We start from the raw sequence: 21,201 nt of genomic DNA, 5'->3' as shown, positions 1-21,201 counted from the left end.
TCCATCTCATATCTTCCCCTCCTGCGCTGTCCCTCCACCCTCCCAAGCATGATGTCCCTCTCCAAGGACCTGTCCCTCCTTACAACATGTCCAAAGTATGTTAGACGAAGCCCCAGAATCCTTGCCTCCAAGGAGCAGCCTGGTTTAACCATCTCCAGGATGAATCTGTTTGTTTTCTTGGCAGTCCATGGTATACTCAATACTCTTCTCCAGCACCACAACTCAAAGACATCAGTTCTCCTTCTGTCTTCCCTAGTCATTGTCCAACTCTCCAGTGCATAACAAGTAATTGCAAAGACCATATAGCCTGTATCAGATGCACCTTAGTCTCCAGAATGACACCATTGCTCTTCAGTACCCTGGAGAGGTCCCTAATAGCAGACTTTCCCATCACAATACGTTTTTTTTATTTACTGGCTGCTGGTGCCAAGAGTGTTGACCGTGGAGCCAAGTAAACTAAAGCTATTAACAATCTCAGTCTCTTCACCATCCATCCTGATGCTGCCAATTGGACCAGTGGTATTTGAAAAGAGTACTGAATATCCCATGGACTACCAAAAGAACAAACAAGTCTTGCTTGGAGGATATGCAACCAGGGTGTTTCTTAGTGACAAAGAGGGTAAATTGTCATCTTTCATGCTTCGGGCATGTTGTCAGGAGGGGGGCCAGTTTTGACAAAGAGATACCCTGCTTGGAAAGGTCAGAGAAAGAGAGGAAGACCCCCTGCTGAAGCATAGCAGAGATGGTGAGGATGGAGCTGCATAGGGCAAGGTTCATGTCCCTTGTTCAGAGGGTCATGATGGTTAGTCCTTGACTCCGTGGCACTTAACAACAGCAGTGACTGCTTCGCTATGTTGTAAATGTTTTATTTGTAGTGTTTTTTATCCTCATTTAGTCCTAAATATTTGTATTTTTAAAATATCTGCAAGCCTTTATTTTTTTATATTACTCTGATATATTTACAAAGTTTGAACACATTTTGTTTTTCACAAAAGATCCTTCCCATTATTTTTAAGAAAATTCCCTTAGTTTGCAAGGTTTTCGGTGCTGTTGAGAGAAAAGTTAGTTCTAGTATTCAGAGCTTCAGGAGATATTTTTAGAAAGTAGAAGAACTATGGTTAAATTTACCTTATTTTTCCTGGTATAATTGAAGGGTATAATTTTCCCCCCCATTCCTGGAGAACATGGTGCCTCACATATTTCTTCCAGAGGGATAATAAATCTTCCAGGATGTAAAGTGGACAATTTGACTCCTATTTAGCATCCTTTTGCCCTTAAAATGTTTTTCAGGAAGTTAACATGATGTAGTTAGCTTAAGAGAGCAGATAGTAAATCGCTCTAGAATTCTCCATTCCCAGAAGTGACAAGCATCATGTGTTTCTTTTTTAAGAATTTAGGTTGTCAGTATAGACAGCGTCATAGATTTACCTTAAGCTGCACACATGGTGTTGTTAAGTTCATTCAGACTCATGGTGGCCTTGTGACAACAGACTAAAACATTGGCTGAATCTGCACCATCTTTAAAGCTGTTCATATGCTTCATTCCATGATGTGACCACTAACTGTTTGAGTGTCTTCCAAAATTGAGGGCTCCTCTGTTGAATTTTGCTGTTGTTACTGGGGTGAGATGATATCTATTACTTGTTTTGATTTGCATCTCTCTTAGAGTTAGGGATTTTGAACATTTCTTCATGTGCTTGTTGGCCACCTGAATGTCTTCTTTGGTGAAGTGTATGTTTATATCTTGTGTCCATCCATTTTGCAACTGGGTTGTTTACATTTATCTTGTTGTAGTGTTCAAGTATTCTGTAAATTCTAAATATATGTCCCTTATCAGACATGTGATTATCAATTTTTTTTTCTAGTCTGTGCCTATCCTTTTTACCCTGTTGGAGAATTTTTTGAGGTGCATAGGGATTTTATTCTTAGAAGGTCCCATTCATCTATTTTATCCTCTCCTGGTTGTAGGTTTTTCGGAATGCTTGGAAAACTGTTCATTTTGTGGACTACAGCTTCTGGAGTTCTTCCAAGCTTTTCTCTAATGAAGTTTATAGTCCTTGGTTTTCATCATAGCTCCTTAATCTACTTTGAGTTGGTTTTTGTGTATGGTCTGAGGAATGAGTCTTGTTTGAGTTTTCTGCAGATAATTTTCCAATTTTGCCAACACCATTTGTTAATGCTGGCAAGGTTGTGGAGAAACTGTAACCCTTATTCACTGTTGGTGGGAATGTAAAATGGTGCAACCACTATGGAAGACAGTATGGCGCTTTTACAAAAAGTTGGAAATAGAAATACCATTTGACCCAACAATTCCACTACTGGGAATATACTCTAAAGAAACCAGAACTGCCACCCAAGCAGATAAATGCACACTTTGTTTATTGTTGCATTGTTCACAATAGCAAAGAGATGTAAACAACCCATTGGAGTTCAAATACATCAGCATCTCCTTCGGAGAAACAGGCAGTTTTTTTGCCTTGCTGTGTTCAGGCTTGAGAACTCGATAGAGGGTCAGCTATGAGTTCTGACTCAGGACATTAGGTTTGAGTTTGCACTTTGCGTCCCTCTCTCTCTCTTATTAATGACTTCCTTCCTGAAAGTGTTTCTTCCTTCTTCTTCACACCATCATGCTTCAGTTGGCCTCCTACTTTCGAATCATACCTTCTAGTTAAGTTTATTTTTAATTTGAAATGTAACAATTATTTTTCACTAAATGTTGGTCCTTGTCTACATCTCTCTTATTCTTTATGCTCTTCCTGAGAAAGTCAGAAAATTCTGGTGTCAACAATTACCTCTGTAGTGACAAACCCTGGGCTGCTTCTGTGTTTTCTGACTGCTTACTGGATTGAATGGATCCAAATTAAGTCATGATGTCCCCATATCATCTTATCTCCCTGTGTTGGATAAGTGGCATCACAAATCCCCTAAGCCAGGCCTCTGAATATCATCTAATACATGTGTCCTCCATGAATTCATACATGCTGTTGTTGTTATGTGTCTTCAAGTTGCCTGTAACTCATAGTGACCCTATGTACAACAGCTCTGAACCCTGCTCTATCCTGAGTCAGCCTTATCGTCATTGACACACCTACACCCGTTACCCCAATCACTGAGTCCATCCATCCCATCGAGGGTCTTCCCCTCTGTAGTGTCCCTCTACCGTGACATTCCTCTCCAAGGACTGGTCCCCCTTGCAGCATGTCTAAAGTATGTGAGATGGAGCTTCAGAATCCTTGCCTGCAAGGAACAACCTGGTTTCACCCTCTCCAGAAAGAAGCTGTTTGTTCTTCTGGCAGTTCATAGCTCAAAGCATCAATTCTCCTTCTGTCATCTCTAGTCATTATCCAGCTCTCTGATGCACACCACGTAATTGTGAAGACCATAGCCTGGATCAGGTGCATGCAGAGTTAAGGGGGAAAAATCAAATTACCATATTTATCAGATATAATAAATAAAAGTATTGGTGTTAAGTGTCAGTTAGTTGACTACACCTCACAGCAATGCTATGATTAACAGATCTGAACCTTGGGTTACCCTGTGCCATCCTCACTGTCTCTTAGATCCTCTAGCCATTTGTCATAGTCACTGTATCAGTCCGTCTTGTTGAGGGGCATCCTCTTTTTCTCTGACTCTCCCTTTCCAGCAAGGTCTGGTCATTCCTGAGAATATACCTTCAGTATGTGAGAACAAGTTTCACCATCATTGTCTCAAAGGAGCCTTCTTGAACTTCCTCCAAGACTAATTTACTTGTTCTTTTGACACTCCATAATATATTCAATTTATTAACTTTTCTGCAATATCACCATTCAAAGCATTGATTCTTCTATCATCCTTATTCGTTGTCCAACTAAGGATGCATAGGAAGCCATTGCAAAGTGGACTAGGGGAGGGAGAAGGGGTAAAGAGAGTTGAAGTTGTGCAGCAATGAATACAAATTTTTAAAGAAGTAAATTGGGGAGGGAAGATGGGGGAAATGTGCAACAGTGAATAAATGAAAAGCCAACTTTTCTGTAAACTTTCGTAAAAGTCACAATAAAATGAAGTATATTATTTAAAAAATGCAGTGGCTTTCATCAGGCACACCTCAGTCTTGAAACATTCATCCTTGCTCTTTAGCATTTTGGAGAAGGGCTTCACAGCAGATTTTCCCAATGAAGCACATCTTTTAATTTCAAGACTGCTGCTGCCTTGGGTGCTGATTGTAGATCCAATTAATATTAGATCATTGACAACTTCACCAGTTTCTCTATTATACTTTTGTCAATTGGCAAACTAACACGAGTGATGGAATAAAAATATAGCACATGGTAAATAAAAATACTCAGCACATGAAATACATTGTTGTTGTGTATCATCAAGTTTGAACCAACTCATGGCTGACTCTTCAACATTTTTTCAGAGACAGTTAATTGCACGAGAGGAGATTGCCCATCCTTCCCCCACGTAGCCTTGAACCACATGCCTTCAGGATTGCAATGCAGCTTCTTGCCACTAGGCCATCAGAGCATAGACTAAAATATTTGCTCTTTCTCTAAATTACAGATAATATTTCCACCTTGAGATAACCTCTTATAATCTCTTGACATCATTTTTTTATAGTTCAGGAAATGTTAGAAGTAACTCAGCCAAACCACCAGAGAATGAGGCCTATTGTATTGATATCAACAGTGCCCGTTGTTAAGAATTGATTCCTTGTTCCTTTTGCTTATTGCTACCTTTCTCTAATGGATTTTCCTCCCTCTTAGCTTGTGAACAATCCTGCAAGAGCTGTGGCCCTGATAGTCCCAGATGTCTTACCTGTGCTGATGAGACGGTGTTGCTTGACGGAAAATGCATTTCTGAATGCCCTGGTGGGTACTATGATGATGCCACCGGTAGATGCAAAGGTAAGAGTTATTATTAGCCATTAACGTCATCATCAAAAAGCATTTCATACATGTTTGACTGCATTTGATGTTGTTTTCCTGCCATCTGGGTATTTCTGTGCACAATGGTAAGATAGGTTAAAAGGAATAATTTTTTCATCATGGAAGCTATATGAATTTGGTGTTGGTTTTATGGGTGGGTGCTGGGGGACTACAGTGATTAAATGAAGGGCTTGTGTATATCAATCATAATTAGAGACCATTTGCTTCATTTTCTTTAATGTCAAGCATATATTTAAGATTCTCTTATTGCCCTATATGTATGCTTATACATTACTGCTAAGATTATAGCTCTGGTGGCCTAGTAGGTAAGTCAGAAGCTTCTCTGGAGAAAGATAGGCATTCTCCTCCCATGCAATTACAGTCTCTGAGAACCCTCTGGAGGGTCAGCTATGAATCATTCCTGACTTCACAGTAATGAATATGATTGTAGCTATATACAGTGTATATACAATAGTAGCTAAGGAACAATCATTTCTTAGCTTAGAAGAAGACATTTATAAACATAGTGGTAACTCTGACAAACTCATTGCTGTCAGTCTTTATGGAAGCAGACTGCCTTATCTATCTTCTGTACAGTGGCCAGTGGATTCCAACTACCAACCTCTGTTAGCAACTTGGCAAATATAACCCCATAAGTAAAATAAAAGACAAAAAATATTTTGATAGAGAGAAAAATGGAAGACTCTTAGCAATGAAATGGTTTCATATAAATCTTTCATATTGGTTCTTTTAGACTTGAACAACCTAAAGTATTAAACATTCTCATTTGAGACTTTTGTTTTTTAAAAAAAATTTTAATTTTATTTTTGTGTGTGTGTGTACTGTTAAATCAGATCTGACTGGTACAGGAGGAGATTGTCCCTCCTTCCTTCTCAAGCAAAGCACCTGGTGGATATGAACCGCATACCTCTGGGATTGCAGTGTAGCTTCTTGCCACTAGGCCACCAGAGCTCCCTTCATTTGAGACTGGAAGTTTCCAACTCCCATATACTTGACTGTCTCTCCTCACAGGGAACCCTGGTAACTCATTTCTGCTGGGATTCTTTGTCCCTCCTCTACAAAAAACCTCCATGCTTGTTCTTAGTGACTGTTCTGTCTAGCCCTGTCCTTTGTATCTCTTCATGCACCTCCCCTTAGTCTCCTGGTATTGTACTCACCCACTTTTTTTCCTCCTTCTCTAGCACCCTGCCCCCAGCTCTCATCCTGTCTCCCCACTCTCAGCTCATGACCAGTGTCTTCCTTCTTCAGAGTCATATTTCCATCAGAATCTGCTTCTGACTCCTGTTTCTAGCCCTGTCATAGTCTCTATCATGAGCACTCCTTTATCTCTTAAAGTAAGAGGTGTTCCACTGTCATCTTTTAGGGCCAGAGCAGTGGAGATGGGTTCCTAACATTGTCCTGTGTGGTGGGTAGGGTCTTTAAAGTAATCCTTACTTAGAACCATATGAAAGGAAAAACTGGAAGATCTTACACAATCATTGCGTTCAATCTCCCATATTGTATGTATCAAGAAAATTAGGTCTGGAGACGGAATCCAGACTTGAGGCAGAACATAGAAGTGAGTGGATGAGCTGGACAGAATTCCCAGGGTTCCCAAACCAGGCTTATGAACATTCCACATTTCCTGTTACAACAATATGTGCTACTGCTATATTCTAGAACTGTAAATACTGAGCTCTGTGATTGTGGGCACATTTTAATCTTCCAAAGCTCCTTTTCCCCATTAATATTGTATAGCTTCTCAGTACTCATTTAGAGAACTCTGGTGGCCTCGTGGTAAGAAGCTGCACTGCAATTCCAAAAGCACATAGTTTGTATCTCCCAGCTATTCGGCAGGAGAAGAATGGGCGGTCTCCTCCTGTGTGATTAACTCCCTCTGAAAACCTGCTGGAGGGTCAGCAATGAGTCAGTTTTTACTGTGACACACAGTAACAACAACAACAACAGCAAAGTGCTCCTTAGAAGCAAGAATGGTGAGGCATTATCTATATAATTTGACCATCTTACCAGAAGGGACCATTCCCTGGACAGGGCCATCATGCTTGGAGGAGTAGAGAATCAGCAAAAACAAGAAAGACCTTCAGTGAGATGAATTGACCACAATGGACTTAAGCACAACAGAGATTGTGAACATGGCGCAGGGTCAGGCAGTGTTTCATGATCTCATACGTAGGACTGTTATGAGTCATAGCTGACTCGATGACATCTAACAAAACAGCAGCAGTGTTGTTATGAGGATGACAATTGACACTATGTGCAAAATAACTAATACAAGCACTGAAAAAGGTAGGCCAGTCTATGAGTAAATGTAAACAGTTCATCTTCTCACAGCTAACTGAAAGGTTGGAGGTTTGAGTCTATTCAGAGGCACCTTAGAAAAAGACATGGTCACCTGCTTCTGACAAAGTGACCATTGAAAACCATCTGGAGAACAGGTCTCCACTGACACGCATGGATTGCCATGGTAGCATCAAAGTGACAACAGCCGGCCTGCAGTAATAATGATTGAACCTAAGGTAGAGATGAACAAAGGGGCTCTGTGGCAGTTCTGACAATGTAACCAGTTCCCAACAGTTCCCCCCGACACACACTTGCTTTAGTGTTGTATCTGAAATTGTTGTTTTGTACTGTTGAATTGGAACAGATTCACTGCTAGTTTTCGAAGATGTCAATTACTCACGAGATTGCCCATCGATCTCCCAAGGGGTAGCTGGTAGATTTGAACCATGTGTCTTTGAGTCAGCAGCACATCTCCTTTACTAACTAGGCCACCAGAGCTCCTTGTGTACGAAGAAGGTTTTAGAATTCATAGAAGGGTTCTGAAGGCATGAAGTGCCTAGCCATGACCTGGGCTCTTCAGTCAGCTGCCCCATTGGGTTTTCCTATCATTCTCTTCCTCAGTTTGTCATGACTTGTGTGCCAGCTGCTCTGGACCCCTGGCCTCTCATTGTACAGCATGTCCACACCCGAACATCCTGCTTCAAGGCCGCTGTCTGCCCACCTGTGGAGAAGACTACTACCCAGACCAGGGGGTCTGCAAAGGTATTCTTTGCACCATTGATGCTGTTAGCAGACATTTCCATCATAAAGACGTAAATTTCATTTTTTTTCCAATGATGCTACTTTTCAGTCTAGCCGTCCTCCTGTGTCTCTTATTGATCCGTCTATACATTATATACATCACTTCTTTTGAGAAGCGACTGCCTGAAATATTACATTGGAGTATTTGTGAAAACACCCCAACCTTTTCTGACCTTGTTTGAGAACAATATGGTCTCATGTAGGATACAGTGAAACAAAACTCATTTCTTCCTTTTTCCATTCTCCTGGACTTGCGAATGTTTTTCTTCACCTTCATTTTATTTTTCCCTGAAGAACTTCTTTTTCTTAATGATGCTGCTAAGCAAACCCAAGAATCTCCAGCAGTGCCTCTGGGCTGAGTAAATGGAAAATTCTGAATTGCCAGAGAAAACTTTGGGCTCGTCAGAAGGGCAGAGTCGGTGGAGCCTTTTGAAACCAGAATATTGGGAGAAAGCATTTTGTGTGAAATTAATGTTTATTTATTTATATTTGGCCACCTTAGAAAAGAGTTTGCTAGAAATCATATTTAAAACAGGGAAACTACAGCAACTGTTTTGAAGAATTAAATTTAGAGAAATGTTTACAGGAAAAGAGAGTTAATGATATTAAAATGTGGCTCAGACTTTCGCAGGTTGCCAGGAAAAACAAGAAATTATGATAAATTGTGAAAATCTTATTGCTACTTACATAGTACCTGGCCTGGAAAGACACCCTTTCTCCGTCTGAATTCTAGGAGAAATTTGTTTCCCCAATCACTCTCTGATAAGTGGTTGATGGCATAGTGGGCAATAATAACATAACCACCATTGCTGCAAAAGATACAGTGCTATTCTTTGTATGAATGCCTCTTAGAATCAATAAAAACCAAGAACACAACATTAAGCTGTCATTCACTGCATGTGTTTCTCTGGAGAACCAAGCTAATATTGTCCAGTTGGCCGATTTTTTCTTAATCCAGCCTGACAACACATTAAAGGCCTGAGAAATGTCACCAGTTAACAACAACCTCATTTTGCCTTCCGTGGATACTGTTATGGCCTCTGTGCTGTATACAAAACCAAAGAAATCCACTTGTACTGATTTGATTCAGGCTCATGGCTACCTTCGGGCATCTGAAGCTGTAAATCTTAATGAGGGGAGACTGTACTTTGTTCTCTCGCAGAGCAGCTGGTAGATTCAAACAGCCAGGCATTTGGTTAGTAATCCGGCACATAATGTACAATGACACCAGGCCTCCTTGTGCTTTGTCTAGAAACTAGGAAAACAAGAACATTCTGGATGTATGACCCTGGTGGACTTTTCTGAGTGGTTTTCATTTCATGAGGAACTGTCCTTGGTTTAACATCTGCATGATCGTTACCATTATTTTCTGCATTCTGTTTCCTTTGTGCAGGCTGTCATCCCTCATGCCTGACATGTGTGGGTCCCGAGCCCTCTCACTGTACTCAGTGTAAGAATCCTGAACAAGGACTGCAAGTCGAGCAGCTGTCTGGGGCAAGTCCACCCTCCGGCGAATGTCTGTCCCAGTGTAGAGCCCAGTTCTACATGGAGAACACAGGGCTCTGTGAAGGTAAGGCTGACTTGAGACAATATTAGGTAGCTTTTGAGGTTGACCTCTTCAAATCCTGAAGGTTAAACCAAAGCTGGGAAGAATTTTGTTCTGATATAAGAACATTTCACGGGTGCTGAAGAACTGGCATGCAAAGAGTGGCTGCCACTGATATCCTCTCTCCTTTTGTGAATAAGGTTATTGTTAGGTGCCATTGAGTTTGTTTTGATGCATAGTGACCTTCTGTACAACAGAAAAAAACACCGCTCAGTCCTGTGTCCACAGGCATATCTTCAGGAATTAGCACCTAGGACAAGCACTGAGTTGTTTCCCTGTCCAAATATCTGACACCCATTTTATTTAAATATTATGTGACTACTTGAAAATTGCATCTGCGCTGTCCTTGCTTTCACTAATGAGAATTGTTCTATGATGTGCTCTAAGTAATTTTTCCCCCCAGTTCTTTCTTTCTACACTAAGAAGAGGAAGATTACACCATCTTCCTTGACCCAGTAAGGCTCTCTAATACTGAATTACTAGATTTAACTTACTGAATGGTATCTCACAGTTGGCTATAAAAACTGCTCAGTGTCAAGTCCCAGAGCACATACCACACCTGCTGTACCTGATTTTTGCCTCTCTCTGCACTATCCTTACCACCACAGCTCTTTTTGAGCCCATTGTGACAGCTGCTGGGTAAATCCATTTTATTGGAAGGTCTTCCTCTTTTTTACTGATCTACTACTTTACCAAGCATGGTGTCCTTCTCCAGGAAATGTATCCAAAGTAGGTGAGAAGTGTTTCCACCCTCTGTTCTAAGGAATGTTCTGGCTATATTTATTCCAAAGCAGATTTTCTCCCTCTTCTGGTATTCTTCTACAGCACATTTGGTATTCTTAACCAACACTATAACTCAACCACATCAATTATTCTTTGGCCTTCATTGTTTACAGTTTAGCTTTTACGTGTGTTTGATGTGTTCTTTACATTATTTTATCCTTATTTATTACAACATTAATATACATTGTTTTACACACTGGATCTTTCCCTTTTCCTTCCCTAGTCCTTCCCTCCACCTATCAAATCATGTGACTCTATGATTAAGCACCCCTGTCTTGGATCCTCATACGTGTGCTATGATAATGGTCTTATACAGTATTTGTCTTTATGAGACTGAGTTAGTTTGATTAAAATAATGCTCTCCAGTCCCTCCCAAGTTAGGTAGTAATTTACAAAATCATTGCTCCTGCATGCTTCATAGTATTCCAGTGTGTGAATGTACCATAATTTCTTAATTTGTTCTATTGTGGTTGGGCAGTTGGGCTGTTTCTGTGTTCTTGCGATGGTGAATAATGCTGCCATGAATATTGCTATACAGGTTTCTGTTTGTGCTTCAGTTCTCATTTTCTCAGGATATATTCTAAGCCGTGAAATAGTCGGGTCATATGATATTTCCATGTTCAGGTTTTTAAGGAAGTGCCAAACTGCCTTCCATTGTACCATTTTACAATCCCACCAACAGTGTATAAGAGCTCCTATCTTTCCACATCCCTGCCAACATTTATTACTTGCTGCTGTGCTAAACTTTGTCACTGCTACTGAAGTGAGATGATATCTCATTGTGGTTTTGATTTGTATCTCTGTTATTGCCAGTGATTTGGATCCTCTCTTCATGTGTCTGTTGGCCATACTGATGTCCTCCTCTGTGAAAGGTCTTTCCATGTTTCTTGCCCATTTTATAATTGAATTGTCAGTCTTTATCTTCTGGAGGCCCAGGAATATCCTGTAAACTTTTGTTTTGAGACTCTTATCTAAGATGATATTGCCAAATGTTTGTTGTCAGTCAGTAGGTTTTCTTTTACTCTTTTGGAAAACGTTTTTGATAAGCACAGAGATTTAAACTTTAGAGGGTCCAATTCATCAATTTTATCTTCTCCAGATTATGCATTTCTGGCTGTATTTGGTAGTGTCTTTATTCTATGGACTAGGCCTTCTAATCTTGATCCCAGTTCATCTCTTGTGAATTTTATGGTTTGGGGTTTTATTTCCAGGTCTCTGATCCACCTTGAGTTGATTTTTATGTATGGTGTGAGATGTGGATCCTGTTTCAGCTTTCTGTAGTTAGCAGTATAGTTTTACCATCACCATTTGTTGAAGAGATTGTCATTTCCCATTTGATAGGTTTTATTTCCTTGTCAAATATCATTTGACCATTTCTGGGGTTTTTGGTTCTGTTCTATTGTTCTGTGTGCCTGTCATTGTACAGTACTACACTGTTTTGGTTGTTACTGCTATGTTTTTAGGTCAGGGAGTGCTATGCCTCCCACTTAATTTTTGTTTTTCAGAAATGCTTTGCTTATTTGAGGTCTCTTTCCTCTCCAAATAAACTTAACGAATTCTCTTTTGATCTCCTTGAAAAATTAATTTAGTATCTGTATTGGGATTGCATTGAACATGTAGATTGCTTTTTATAGGATTGTCATTTTCACAATAATGAGCCTTCCTATCCATAAACAGGGCACATATTCTCTTTTGTTTAGGTCTTTTTGAGATGACTGAAGATGGCCTGGATTGGGCCAGTTCCACGTTAATACTCAAAGTGACATTGTAGCTATTTAACACTTTAATGATGTCTTTTGCAGCAGATTTTCCCAATATAACATGTTTAATTTCTTGACTGTTAAGTCTCTACACACTAAATGTGAATCTGATTAAAGGAAATCCTTATCCATTTCATTTTCCCCCTCAATTTATCATAATGTTGCTTATCAATCCAGTTGTGTGTATTTTTGTTTTCTTTATATTTAAAACAAAATATAATGTTCTGTCTTTGTTTTGAAAGCAAAATATAGTGGATTTTATTGATGTGTAATTCACACTAAAGATGGTTGTCTCTGAACTTCATTTGTAAGTATTTAAATTTTTCTTTGCTTTTAGCAAGCAAAGTTGTGAATTATAGAAGACCTTAATGATCTTATCCTTCTCACCTTCACCCTCTGCAAAGTTTTATACTTGCAGACATTGTAGGCTGGATTTCTTTTAGAGATTAATATGGTTAACTAAGGACCAAGGATCTGCTGTAGAATTCCATTTATTTTTTCTTCTGGTTCGCTTCTCTGAATATAAAGGCATCCATTCTGGGTAAAACCTGGTTTTCTGTCAAAATTTACAAGCGATTCCTTTTATTGACTCAGCACATCATCTATAGAGAATTGGAGCTATCCTCAATAATTTGACTCGATAGCAGAGTTATCCATGGCTAGTAGAAAGCTGTAGGTTCCGGGGAAGTAGAGATTTCTCTCATCTCCTTCAAAGGATCTGCCTTGCTATTGATTTAATTGTTTTACTCTAAACTTAGGTATACATGACCTTTCAGCGAGTTTTCAGAGGCTATAGATCACATGGTCTCCCACTCTCTAGGACGAACTTGTTTGTTCTCCTAGCAGTCAATGGTATATTCAGTACTCTTCTCCAGCACCATAGCTCAAACGCATCAATTTTCCTTCTGTCATCCCTAGTCATTGTCCAGTTTTCCAAAGCATAGCAAGTAATTGCAAAGACCATTTCCTGGATCAGGAGCACCTTAGCCTCCAGATTGACATCGTTACTCTCAGTCCTATGGAGAGAGAGGTTTCTGACAGCAGACTTTCCCAAAGCAATTTGTCTTTTTATTTCCTGGCTGCTCATACTAAGAGTGTTGGTTGTGGAGCCAAGCAAACTAAAGCTGTTAATAATCTCAGTTTCTTCACCATAGAGGGAATTAGACCAGGCTGCTCCTTGGAGGCAAGGATTCTGAAGCTTCATCTGACGTACTTTGGACATGTTGCATAGCAGGACTAGTCCTTTGAGAGGAACGTCATGCTTGGGAGGGTGAATGGACAGCACAAGAGAAGACCCTCAATGAGATGTACTGATTAGTGACTGGACCAGTGAGGGCAGGTGAGACAATAAGATTGGCACAGGATAGAGCAAAGTTTAGGGCTATTGTACACAGAGTCACTATGAGTCGGAAGCCACTCCATGGCATATAACAACAACAACAACAACAGTAAATCACAGAGGAGGAGGTTGCCCAGCCCTTTGACTCCAATTGACTTGCTGATGAATTCGAACCACCTGAGAGGTAACAACTTTGGACTCATATAACAGTGCAGCTCTACAGACTATGCCACCAGGGATTACACACACACACACACACACACACACACACACACACACACACACACACACTCCCCGGCATACACATTTGTTGAAATCTATTATATAGATACATTTGTTGACATCTATAAAACTAGTCTGCAGAATTTCAGGGATAATAAATATGTCATTGAGCTTAGGATTTCCTTGAAAGCATACAATGTACAGTAAAGGAAATTTTGAATCTAGAAAAATGTGCTCAACATTCTTCACCTAAAACTAGTTACCTTTTCCTTTTTTGCTATATATTCGAGTCTCTTTTTCCTGTGCATAGCTTTGGGTCTTTATTATTGCAACATAACTGCATACACACTGCAGTTTAATTTTGTATCTATAAGCTTCAATTTCATACTAGAATACACCATCACTTGGAAACACTGGGTTTTAAGGATAGGTTAAAAAATTTGTGACACAAAAAGAGTAGCATGACATAGTAGGAGGTCTGCAGAATTGGTGTTCAGAGACCTCAGGCCAGATTCTTAACTTCTGTGGGTCTTTGCATCCAAGCACCAAAATTGGGATAATTATGTTTCACGCAGGCTTGTTTTCAGGATCAAAGGAAGTTAGGTCTTGGTATCTTTTAAAGCCCTCCTTCCCAAGGGTTATAACTCTCAGTCCTCATCATCAGGTATTTAGAAGTTCTATTAGGTTGCTGTCCTCCCCGGGAGCTCTAGTGATAGGAGCTGTGCTGCCATCTCAAAGGCACACCGTCCAAACCCATACCTACTGTATGTATATGAAGAGGGAAAGGCAAAAGAAAAAAGAAACAGACTAGGAGTGACAAATAGAAAGCAAATAGTATGAAATTAGAATAATCATCATTCTTCAGCCAAAAAATATAGTTGATTCTTATTATCCACAGTAGTTGCCAGTTACTAAAACTCCCAAAATCCTAGCCTCTGGCACTGAGTTGATTCCAACCCATAGCAACCCTGTGGGAGAGAGTGAACTTCGTCATTAGCTTTCCTACTCCGTGATTTTTATAGAAACAGATTCCCTCATATTTCTGTCTTGGAGTCGCTAATGGTCACTACCAACTTTTCAGTTAACAGGTAACCACTTGACCACCAGGGCAACGTGCTGTGGTCAAGCTAATTGTGACTCATAGTAACCTTAACTAACTCTTTGCCATTGAGTGGAACTGAGCCATTAATTGACCCTCCAGCAGGTTTTAGGAGGCTGTAATCGTCATAGGAGGAGATTGCCCATCTTTCTCTTACTGACACCTGGTGGATCCAAACCGTGTGTCTTTGGATTGACAGCTAATGGAACTCCTTACCAGCAAGACACGAGATCTGAGTATCACAGCAGCCTCCTTGTTCAACCTTAACGGGGAACAGGCTTGTCAAGGAACTAAAATTTTTTTTGGGTTTGCTTATTTTTTTCTCCATCCTAAACATGTCTATGAATAACCATGAAAATGCTGCAAGTATTAATTCTGGAGTTACAAATAAGTTTTAATAAGAAGGCAAACTCACAAATAGAGAATTTATGAATAAATTCCATCAGTTTTAAAATGTAATGTTACATAATTAATGTTACAGACTCTGATGTTATCTGTGTGGTACCTACCATGATCTGGGCACTGTAAGAAGTGTTTGACTTATTTTCCCACTTCATTTTGATAAGAGTGTTAAAGGGGGTGTGGGTCAATGTTGCAAATGGGGTTTTTTTGTGTTTTTTTTTTTTAATAGGAAAAGAAACTGAGGCTTGAGAACTTTGGCTGTAATCTGTTCAAAGTCATGTAGCCAGCAAGGAGTGGAGTCTGGGGGGAGCCTTTGTGTGGCTCCAGAATCTAGGCTCTCATGCAACTCTGTTTTGATCTCTGAAGAGATACAGCCACCTATTAAGAATTCGTGCAGCTGCTGGTGTCCTTCCCACAAAAAGAGAAGTGTGACATACTAATGTGGTAGGAATAGGGCATCATAAATTTAAGGAAGAATCTTGTGACACTGTGTTTCCTGGGAATGGTCTTATGCAGATACCTTTTATAAAGAATTCGAACCAAATCCCTCTGGTTTGATTTAATTGTGTAGCCATGTGAAAGGACTGGATTGACCTCCGAAGTCCCTTGTAGCCCTATGATTTTATGCTAGTTAACGTAATATGATTAGGTAACACACATATAGCTGTCTTCTCACATCTATTAGCAAATCCCTCTGCAATCTCTGTTACATTGTTTGTGGTACTCAATTTATAAGTGATGAGCATGTGGCAGAAAGAGGTTAATTGAGTTGCCGAAGGTTCCGCTGGGAAACTGAGTGTGACCACCAATTGTCTCTAACTTTGCTTGAGCAGTCAGTGTGTTGATTGATGTATTTCCTGTCACTCATTCTGTATCTCTAGAAACCTTTGTGCTATCCCACAGTCTGTTCCATTTTCAATTCTGCGGAAGTGTTGTCTGTGAAATCAGGACCAGGAATCCTAGGAGATTGAGCTGGGCTCTCCTGCCCACACATCCCCAGAAATACCCTCTCTTCTCTGCAGAACCCGCAAGTAGGATGGAGAAATTTTGTCTCTGTGCCACTGAGAGTTTATTTTATAGCACCTTTGATTTCAAGCACTTTTTTGTGAAGAGGAGGAAAAGCATCTGTTTGTGGTTTGTTTTTTTTTTTCCTTAAACTCTCCCTCTTCCTTTCTCTGTGACTGCAGCACAGAGTGATTAGAACAAGACTGTAGCTAATGAAAGTGGAGGCAGAGGCAGTGACAGCACTGGAATTGGCATATCCCCGCGTGACAACTCCTGGTGCCATCCTCTCATGAGCCTCTTCTATATAGAATTCCTTGTTGTTGTTATGTGCCGTCAAGTCACTTGCAACTCATAGCGACCCTATGTACAACAGCCCTAAACCCTGCTCTATCCTGTGCCAGTCGCATTGCCTCTGACACACCCATCCCGATTACCCCAGTCCCTGAATCAATCCACCTCATAGAGGGCCTTCCCCTCCTGCCCCTGCCATCCACCCTCCCAAGCATGATGTTGCTCTCCAAGGACAGGTCTCTTTTTACAACATGACCAAAGTATGTCAGACGAAGCCTCAGAATCCTTGCCTCCAAGAAGCAGCCCGGTTCAACCCTCTCCATGATGAATCTGTTTGTTTTCTCCCCTTGTTTATCCATTTTAATCATTGAATAATATAGAATAAGTATAGTTCTAAGTTGTATGAGTGTAATATTTCTTAGATTATATGAATTATTAAGTATCATAAGTCAGCTCTGATCCATAGCAATTTTATGTAAAATAACATGAAACACTGCCCATCCAGCACCGGCCTCAAAACTGCTGCTGTTACTGAACCTAGTGTTGCACAGTGTGTCAGTCTGTCCCTTTAAGCACCTTCATCTCCTTCATTGACCATCTGATTTACCACGCATGATGTCTTTCTTCAGGGTCTAGCTTCTTTTGCTAACATGCCCAACTAAGGAAAAGACCCTGCCATGATGGTTTCTCGGGAATACTCTGGCTGCACTTTTTCTGAGACTGATTTAGCAATCTATGAATATCCCCTGGCCTGCCAAAAGAGCAAACTGATAGAGTGCAGCCAGGGTGCTCTTTGGAGGCAAGGATGCAGAAGCTCCTTCTTTCTTACTTTGGACATGTAGCAAGGCGAGGCTATTCCTTGGAAATGGACATCATGCTTACAAAGATGGAGGGTCAGAGGAGAGGAAGCCCTCCAGTGAGATGGATTGACCCTGTGACTTCAGCAGTGCTCTCTAGCATCTCAGAGATGATGAGGATGGCACAGGACAGGGCAGGTTAAGGTTGGCTGTTTGTAGAGTCACAGTGAATCATACTCGACTCCATGGCACCTAACAACAGCGATGCTAAATTCAGTGTTCTTTGCAAATACCACAGTTCATCAATTACTCACAAAGGCATCAATTACTTTAGTCTTCTTTATACATTAACTAAAGCTTTAGTCCTCAAAGTACCATTCTTATTCTTTAGCACTTTAAAGAGGTCCTTTGCAGCAGATTGGCCCAATGCAATATGTCCTCTGATTTCTTGATTGCAGCTTCTACTGAGATCGATTATGGATCCAAGTCAGATAAAATCATTGGCAAATTAAATCTTTTTCTTCTCTATTTATGCGGAGTGTACTTATTGGTCCAGTTTGAGGATGTTTTGTTTTCTTTATGGCAGTGGTTATCTATATTAATCTATATCTTTATCTGTAAGTGTTTCACATCTACAGAATCCATGAAGTATGAGAGGAGTTTAGAGCTGAGTTTTATTTCAATGCAGTTTTATTCCCTGCCAGGTGGGAATGACCAGTAGTGTGCTGGTCCTGCTCCAGTATTCAGTTAGTTACCCACTAAACAAGGGAAACATGAGCTTGGTTTTGTCTAGGGAGCTCTGATGGCCTAGTGGGTAAGGAATTGTGCTGGCCACAGAAAGGCAAGTAGTTTGAATCCACCAGCCACTCCTCAGCCTCCCCTCATGCAGTTTACAACTTCTGAAACCAGATGAAGGGTCAGTTAGGAGTCACTTCCATCTCGGCAACCATGAGTTATTTTGTTATTGGTTTGGCTTACCTATGAAATAAACTGTATTGAGCTTTTTTTCAGCATACTAAAAATATTGCCTGCAGGTATGACTGGAATATCTCTCTCTCCTCCCACCCTCAACTACATAGTACCTTCTTGCAGAATAAAGATGTCCTTAAATATTTGCAATCTCTGTCTGACAAGGATAAGTGATGACTGTCTCTGGTGATATAATAATAGAAAGCTGTGCAGCTACCCCAAAAATAATCTGAATTCACCAGCATCGCCAGGGGCAAAAATGGGCAGTCTACTCCTGTACAATTCACAGTCTCAGAAACCCACTGGAGGGTCAGCTCTGAATTGATTCTGGCTGAGTGACAATGAATTTTTTTGGGACAGATTAATAAGAAAACACAATTAAACCCATGCTTACCTCCCTTATGGGTTAAGTCACTCTTAAATTCTACCCTTTTGGGTTTTTTGGGTTTTTTTTTAGGCTTTGGTTTGTTTTTTTTCTTCTTACTGTGTACCATCAAATCTGATTCCACGGGCATAAGAGGAGATTGCTCGTTTCTCCATTGGAGCATCTGGTGGATTTGAAACCCACACTTTTGGGACTGCAGCACAGCTTCTTGCCACTAGGTCACCTGCCCTTTTGTTTTCTTCTTAGAAATGAACGTAGATATTTCAGGAAAGGAAGTTTAACAATATGGGGTTTTTTTTTGGTTACCACCACCACCACATGGATGAAAAAAAAAGAAATCATAGACTTGATGTTTCCAATTTGTGTATTTAATTACTGGCACAAAGAGTTTTCTTACTAATTGTAGCAATTAACATAGCAAAAGGAAATGAACTATTGATAAATCAGCGCTCTTGGCACTAGCCATCAGGAAATCAAAAGATGAGTGCATTGAGGAAGCCTGCTGTCAAAGACCTCTCCAACATGATAAAGAGCAATGATGTCAGTGTAGAGACTACACCTTTTATCCAGGCCATAGTCTTTGCAATTACTTGCTGTGTATCAGAAAACTTGACCATGACTAAAGTTGACAGAAGAATTGAAATTGATGCCTTTGAGTTGTGGTGTTGGAGGAGACTATTGAACATATGGACCGCAGGAGAACAAATAGGTCTGTCTTGGAGAGGGTGAAACCACGTGTCTCTTGAAGGCAAGGATTTTGAAGCTCTGTCTCACATACTTTGCACACATAGTCAGGAGGGACCAGTCTTGGGAAAAGGATATCATGCTTGGAAGTGTGGCAGGGAAACGCAGGAAAGGAAGGCCCTGGATAAGATAGATTGACTACCTCGGGCAGTGAGATTTAGGTGTTTCGGAGTCACTGAGACTGGCTCAGGAAAGGGCAGAATCTAGAGCTATTGTACATAGGATCGCTGTGAGTCACAGGAAACCCAGTGGCACATAATAACAACAAAAACAATTGATAGATTGTACAACATGATAAACTTTGAAAACTACAGTTTAAGTGAAAGAAACCAGATACAAAAGACCCCATATTTTATGAGTCCCTTTATATGAAATGTCCAGAATAGATAAATCTACAGAGACGTTTTATTGGTTGTCAGGGACTGGAAAGAAGTGGGAAAGAGGACGAATGCTAATAGGAACAGGGCTTCTCTGGGGAAGGCGAGGACGTTTTAAATTCAGAGTGTGGCAATAGTTGTACAACTCGGGATATTCTAAAAACAAAGTATTATGTAAATGGCTAGATGAAATACATAAGAGGACATACCCTGCTTAATAATAACTAATCAAAATTTTCCATGTTTATTACATATTAATATTTCAGATTAGGTAATAAGATTTTAAGAATTTCATTCAGAGTTGATTTTACATGTCTAACATTATTTTATTATTATTATTATTATTATTATTATTATTAGCCTTCACTTTGTCATATCCAAAGATAGCAGTTAATCTCAACAAATTCATGGGGAGGTAAATAAAGCCCTCCAAGATAATATCCATAAAACCCTTTCTTTTGTATCATCAGCCTTCCTCCTCTAGTTTCTCGTGCTTCTATTATGAATGACTTTTGATTAGGGATCAGAGGTAGAATTGGGGCAGAAGCCACCATGTTCCATAATTCCAAGGATCATTCTCACAGAAACCTATGAGAGTGGAGCCCCAAGGGCCATTCAGTGCTAGTCTGGTTGGCTCTTCAGGACAGCCCGGAGCTTGGTGGACGAGATAAAGGGCATACATTCTGCCTTTCTTAGAGACTTTTTCTGGTGCTCCAAGGATCAGTTAATAGAGTTTCTGATTCTCCTTGAAATTTGTTTGAAAGTTTTCCTTTTTTCTTCCTTCAACATTTCTTACAAATCTCTTGAGAGTGTTGTTAAAATGCAGATTTTGAATAGTAACTATGGGATAGGGGCTGAGCTTCTGAAGTTGGCAGCATGCTCCCAGGTGAGGTATATACTGGTGGTTCACGTACTTTGTGTAAATAAAGCTTCAGAGTGTTTGATTTCTAATTCAAGAAGGATACATATATCACTTAAGCATTTGTTGTTCTTAGAAATAGAGGGAGACTCTACACAACCTACATTATACAGATGACACAGCTTTACTTGCAGAAAGTAAAGCAGCATTTACTGAAGAAAATTTAAGACATGGAGAAAAGATTGATGTTTTTGAAGGATATCATTTTCCTTGGATCCACAATCTATACCCATGGCAACAGCAGTCAAATATCAAAAGGCGTGTTGCACTGGGAGAAAGTTGCTGTTAGGGACCTCTTTAACATGCTAGCAAGGATGTCAGCTTAGACACTAAGGTGTATCTGACACAAGCCATCATCTTTTCAAGCACACTCTGTGCATCTGAAAACTAGATGAAGAAGAACTGATGCCTTTGGATTGTGTTGTTGATAAAGAGTGTTGAATGCCCTATCTGCTGCCAAAAGGAAAAAACAATGTGTATTAGAGGAAGTTTAA

The 21,201-nt window shown here is 40.1% G+C and overlaps 1 protein-coding gene across 1 annotated transcript in view; it reads left to right on the top strand.

Moving 5' to 3' along the window:
- Positions 1 to 21,201, top strand: part of FRAS1 (Fraser syndrome 1) — a 470,336-nt gene that overhangs the window by 112,851 nt on the left and 336,284 nt on the right. Inside the window, exons 14-16 of the mRNA XM_006885294.1 lie at positions 4,746 to 4,886; positions 7,830 to 7,970; positions 9,403 to 9,579. Of these exons, the coding sequence (XP_006885356.1) occupies positions 4,746 to 4,886; positions 7,830 to 7,970; positions 9,403 to 9,579 (459 nt within the window). The remainder of the gene's footprint in view (positions 1 to 4,745; positions 4,887 to 7,829; positions 7,971 to 9,402; positions 9,580 to 21,201) is intronic.

This window comes from Elephantulus edwardii, unplaced genomic scaffold (assembly GCF_000299155.1).
Source record: "Elephantulus edwardii isolate Elephantulus edwardi_28Jun2011 unplaced genomic scaffold, EleEdw1.0 scaffold00042, whole genome shotgun sequence".
NCBI classification, from domain to species: Eukaryota; Metazoa; Chordata; class Mammalia; order Macroscelidea; family Macroscelididae; genus Elephantulus; species Elephantulus edwardii.
Note: the sequence above shows the minus strand (reverse complement) of the source record. Positions and strands in the feature narration are given on the sequence as shown.